General features: G+C 39.6%; 1 protein-coding gene across 1 annotated transcript; it reads right to left on the bottom strand.

The window, feature by feature from the left end:
* Positions 1–1,884: 1,884 nt before the first annotated feature.
* Positions 1,885–5,504, bottom strand: LOC124375310 (transmembrane protein 200A). Its single transcript, XM_046833496.1, has 2 exons — positions 5,311–5,504; positions 1,885–3,641 (listed from the first exon to the last, which is right to left on the bottom strand). The coding sequence occupies exon 2, from the start codon at positions 3,638–3,640 to the stop codon at positions 2,867–2,869; it is 774 nt and encodes a 257-aa protein (XP_046689452.1). The 5' UTR covers position 3,641; positions 5,311–5,504; the 3' UTR covers positions 1,885–2,866.
* Positions 5,505–6,184: the final 680 nt, after the last annotated feature.

Raw genomic sequence — 6,184 nt, 5'->3', positions numbered from 1 at the left:
GCTGCAACAATGTACTACACTCTTATTAGATATGCCAACCATGGAGCCTGCATTTAATGTTCATAAGCCGCCTAAAAAAATCGACTAAAGCACTGACGTATGTGACTGTAAATCCAGAAAGCTGCAGATATAGTGATATATACAATTACCGCCAACTTTATTAGGTACACCTTACTAGTACCTGGTTGAACCCCCGTTTGCCTTCAGAACTGCCTTAATCCTTTGTGGCATAGATTCAACAAGGTGCTGGAAACATTCCTCAGAGATTTTGGTCCATATGGACATGATAGCATCACGCAGTTGCTGCAGATTTGTCAGCTGCACATCCATGATGCGAATCTCCCGTTCCAACACATCCCAAAGGTGCTCTATTGGATTGAGATCTGGTGACTGTGGAGGCTATTTGAGTACAGTAGGCTGTGGCATTGACACGATGCTCAATTGGTACCATGCTTTCATGTTGACACCAAATTCTGACCCTACCATACGAATGTCGCAGCAGAAATCAAAACTCATCAGACCAGGCAACGTCCGATCTTCTATTGTCCAATTTTGGTGAGCCTGTGCGAATTTTAGCCTTAGTTTCCTGTTCTTAGCTGTCAGGAGTGGCACCCGGTGTGGTCTTCTGCTGCTGTAGCCCATCTGCCTCAAGGTTCGACATGTTGTGCGTTCAGAGATGCTCATCTGCATACCTCGGTTGTAACGAGCGGTTATTTGAGTTACTGTTGCCTTTCTATCAGCTCGAATCAGTCTGGCCATTCTACTCTGACCTCTGGCATCAACAAGGCATTTGCACCCACAGAACTGCTGCTCACTGGATATTTTCTCTTTTTCGGACCATTCTCTGTAAACCCTAGAGATGGTTGTGCGTGAAAATCCCAGTAGATCAGCAGTTTCTGAAATGCTCAGACTAGCCCGTCTGGCACCAACAACCATGCCACGTTCAAAGTCACTTAAATCACCTTTCTTTTCCATTCTGATGCTTGGTTTAAGCTGCAGCAAATGGGCTGGACCATGTCTACATGCCTAAATGCATTGAGTTGCTGCCATGTTATTGGCTGATTAGAAATTTGCGTTAACGAGCAGTTGGACAGGTGACAGGTGTACCTAATAAAGTGGCCAGTGAGTGTATGTACAGTATATATACACCAACATCCCTAACAGGCATACAGTACTATCTATCTATCTATCTATCTATCTATCTATCTATCTATCTATATATATATATATATATATATATAGAGAGAGAGAGAGAGAGAGAGAGAGAGAGAGAGAGAGATTAAGCCAGACATCTTGAGTAAGAATAACACTTGTTCAAAAGTCGACACTGAAAAGATTTCTGAGCTGGAGATGAAATATTATGAGAACCTGTGCAGACCCTAACAATATCATCAGCTCTTTACGGATTCAGCGTCTTTGGGAGAGTGCCCAGAAGGATACCACCACTGAGAAAGTATCATGCCAGAAAAATAATGTGTGGTCTAATAAGATAGACTGATGATATGTTGAGTCATTTGATCAAAAGCCAAAGCATAATGTTTGGCACAAACCAAATACAGTCCAACATCCTGGAAACACCATTTCTATGATCAAGCATGTTCAAGGTAGCATCATGCTCCAGGGTTGTTTTTCAACTGGAAATAATCACAGCTGATGTGGATAAAGTAAAAAAAAATAAACACATTTTTGAAGAGAAACTGATACAATCAGCTTAAAGTATAAATTCACGGTAAACATACAAGTTCCAACAAAATAATGATCTAAAACACAAGTACAAACTGTGATGTGGTGTGATTAAAACCTTCGTGTTTTACAGTAAAAGCTTTGTGTTTTGGCAGGGCAAAGTCAAAGTTTAGAATTAAATTCAAATAATATTCCGTGGCATGATCTGAAAACTGCTGTTTAATAACATTTTCCATTTAATTTAGAATTGCCTGATGTTTTGCCTCGAATTTACATGTGGACTCAAATTGCCTCTTATAATCTGTGGGTGTCTTGCCCTTCAAAAGATGCTAATTAAAACGAATATATTGAAATCCACTTTGTTTCCGAAAAACAAATCTATTACAAGGGCCCAATTCTACAAAATGGGGGGTGCCTGGTGCACAAAAATGTGAAATAAATAATGATGTGACATTTACATTACAAACATTAACACTACATTAAACATTTAAACATTAATGTGCAGTTAAACCAAGATCTCCTGGTAAAAAATACTTAAAAGGCTTAATTTAATGTTACCTTCCAAAAATTATTGTACTTCATTTGTGGCTTTAAAGATTCTCACAAACAACCAATGAACCCTGAAGAGTTCTAGATTTTAGAGTTATATATTTCTGGAAAAATCCAGTGTCCTTTGAATAAGATTGGGTTAGACGAAGTATATTTTTTTCTAGTTTTCCTCACAGCATCTTCAGGTGGTTTTCCCCAGTGGAAAAAATGCATGTATGGCACAAAATCTTACATACAATCATACATACAATCATTTACGGCACTAAATCTGCTTGTTATAAAGAATATACAATTGTAAAATGAAATTGAAGGATTCTTTGGATAGTTAAAGGTTTTTAGCGCCTAAAAGGATTCTACTAGGAAGCCTTTCTTTTAGGAAGACACCGATTCCTACGGTTCAACATGGCATTTTTTATGCTTTCCTTAGACAGAGAACTGAAGTGTTCTAGGTAAAAAAGAATAAAAAAAAAGAAGTCTTCTATCTTTGGATATTTAAGAAATAAATACTTTGTTATGGGCTTCTACACAGAACACATACAGGTTCACAAGAGGCACAAACCAAAGAACCCAAGGCTGCTTTAGAGATCTTTTTCTAGTTTAAATGTGATAGCAACAGAAATCTTAGACTTTATGGCTACTTATCCCCAGTCTGTGTATACTGTAATGGTTCACACTCTCCCGTACTTGTTAACGATAAACCTGAATGCTCTGTTATTATTTGTCCTGCCCTTTTACATTGGCCCATCTCACCGTAGTCTGGTAAGTGTTGTAGAAGGGACGGAGCATTTGGGCATCTTATAAGGCAGCTGTTCAGCTTGATTACTGGCGGAATCAACATAACAGCATCTGTGCTTTCTGGAAGGTCAAAGTTCATCTGACTGGAGTTCAAAGAGGCAGAGGAAGGGGAAAAGCACTTGAGTGCAGAAGCAGCATCACCTTCGTGCAGGCAGTGAATGTTTAGTTCAGAGAAAGCCAGAGTGTTTGTGTTGGTGATCGTTTCAGGTTCTGAGCAGTTTTTTGAGTTTCGCCGCTCCTTCAGTGAATAATTTTTTTGTCTGGCTTGCTTCAGCCTGTGGTCCCGGTTCTCATAGAGTAGTGTGTTTGCACAAATGAAGATGAAAAGGCCTACTCCCATAATAATAGGGCCAACCAATTTCAGTTTTTCTGAGGGCGTGCGACCAGATGGCGCATGATATGGCACTGGTCTTCGATGGCGATGGGGCCAGTATCCACTGACGGCCACTCCAATGCCAACCAGTAACAAAACCCCAGCAAAGAGCACACAAGCACCAGGAGCAGATCGAAGACGCAAACCACCAATCACAGGTCCTTTATCCTTCTGATGGAGTGAATTATCTGATTCCATAACGCTCACGCCTGTTACAGTGGGACCATCCATCTCTGACATTCTGTTGAAAAAAAGAGGTCAAATTATTATCATGTGCAGCTCATGTTAAAAAATCATGCTTGAAAATCTAATGAGAAGCAAATATGTGTGTATTAAGGGCATTTAAAATTTTGGTACTGTGTTGGTTTTAGGTTGGTTTTGATTTGTCTTGCCTATGTCACTCACACCTGGCAACCCTGACCCATAGGCTCTAATTATCTGACCTTTCTATTCAGGTTTGAATCCTTAAGCTCAGCTGGGCATTCCAAGATATTGGCTAAACATAGTGGCCAATAAGAGGCTACATTTGTTTGTTACAGTAAAAAAAAAAAAAAAGTTGTTCCTTCTGAGTTTCACCTGCATAGTCTGAATTCGCTGAAATTGCTTTGGGAAAAATGTAGTTAAATCTCCTGTGAGATTTACAGACTGTGAATAAAGACCAGTATTGGATCAATTCTTGACCAATTTATGACTATGATTTGATAATCATGATGCAAACTTCAGACTCACATGCACCTAATACATAGCAGGAGTTTTCATGGATCTTTTTCAACTTTTAAAATAAATTCCACAGACACCCTCATTACAGATTTATTCCATAAACTTGCTAACATGATGGAAGAGTCTAGGATCCCAAAGGTTGGGGACTAGTCATAAGATCATATAATAAAGGGATCTTCTTGTCAAGTTTTCAAGCCAAGCAAGAGCGACTCCTGATTTCAGTAAGGATTTGGCAGTAGGCATGACACAGCCTAAATTACTGATTCTGTATCTGAACTCCTTCAGTAGAAAGAAAGGGGTTTTACTTGTCATGTGTAAATGACGGCACAGCGAAATTCTTTCTTCGCAAATCCCAGCTTGTTAGGAAGAGGGTCTTACTCAAGGACCCAACTGATGCAGCTTGATGATAATGAGACTTGAACCTCCGACCTTCCATTTAGTATCCCAGTTGTGCAGGAGAACCCTTCTCAGGACCCAGTAACTTGCTATTATCCTCACCCTTCACATTTTCTTCACATTTTTCCGAGCTCCCAATCGTCTAGCAGTTTATGAATATATTTCACAAACATGCAACTATACAAATATTATGTGCATATTTTGTAATCAAGTCATCAAGTGTTTTCGTCCCAAAGTTAAGTCCAAGCTGACATTAAAACTTAAGTGCTTATGAGTTCAGTTCAAGTCGTCACCAGTCAAACAGGTGAATAACTATGAGAAACCCACAGTATAATAATAACTCTGGCATTGCTGGACTGTGATTTCATTATGCAGAACATGAACATAAAAGATGAAACCACGAAACATGTTGGTCTGTTATGTCTATTGAAATACATGTTGATATACCGAATTTGTCAGCATTTCATAAACTGCGCATGGGTTTGATGGAGAGTGTGTGCATGCAGTCCTGTCATTGTTCTGGCGTCCTATCCTGGATATATTCCCATCTCGAGCTCAGGATAGAGGATCACGATCCACCTCGACCCCAGAACAAAAAGCGCTTACTTTAAGATGAAGGTATGAATGAGTATTAAAGTATTAATTGCAGAAACACGTTTGGTGCTTGCAAATAAGCGTTGACGCATATGATCACGTTTTAATGAAGCATTAGAGTCTCATTCTATCCACACACTCGCATGCGAACGCGCGGTGAGGACGCACACGTTCAGTAGTTTTGAATGCTAATATCTTACCTGATTCCGAGGGTTTTTAACGTCTTGAGCCTCCGATGTTCCGCGTCCTAATGTCGCTTTACTTTCGGTCTTTGGTGTCCAGATGACCCCCAGATGCAGATCCGATTTCCATGTGGATCCTTGACCCTGCGCTTTTCCTCCGAGTCTCCACTATTTCTAGTGTGGGAGCTTGGAGTTTGTGTCTGACAGTTTAATTATCCAGTGACGCAGAGACAAGGTTGGGAGGGGTGTAGTGAAAAATAAAGAGGAGGAACGCAAAGAGAGAGAGAGAGAGAGAGAGAGAGAGGTCATGGGAAGATTAGCGCAAGCCTGTCTGCTCCTACTCCCACGGTGGGCTCATGGTTTATTCTTAGACCCACTTGGGATTCAGGCTTATTTTACCCACCAGGTCTTTGCAGTCAACGTTTATTAAATTACCCCTGAACTCAAAAAAAAGAAGAAATTTTTTTTTGGATGCATGCAATCTTTGCAAAGATTACACACAGATTAGTCTACAACTTTTCCATGTAAGAAGACTTTCTCAGTAAACATGTTGATTCAGACAGGGAAACTTATGGGCTAAGTTTGGGCTTTTACCATTCGCATGGTTATCAGTAATATTTTTGAAAAGAAAATTTCAGAAATTGCTTGTAAGTTGAATATGGGTTGCGAGTTTGATTTGGATTAATCATGAAGTTTATCTACTTGGCAGCTTGTGCCTGTATTTGGAGTTTTAGGTTCCTGTCTGGCAACCCTAAGGATTGCCTTTTTAATCTAATCTCTTCTGCTTCAGTAAAAAAAAAAAATCTGCAGACCAGAAATTATTGTCTAATAATAATAATAATAATAATAATAATAATAATAATAAAGGTTCAATCAGCGCACTGATGTGATG

The sequence above is a fragment of the Silurus meridionalis genome, chromosome 21 (genome assembly GCF_014805685.1).
Source record: "Silurus meridionalis isolate SWU-2019-XX chromosome 21, ASM1480568v1, whole genome shotgun sequence".
NCBI classification, from domain to species: Eukaryota; Metazoa; Chordata; class Actinopteri; order Siluriformes; family Siluridae; genus Silurus; species Silurus meridionalis.
The sequence above is the reverse complement of the archived record's forward strand: the minus strand, read 5'-3'. Positions and strand labels throughout refer to the sequence as shown.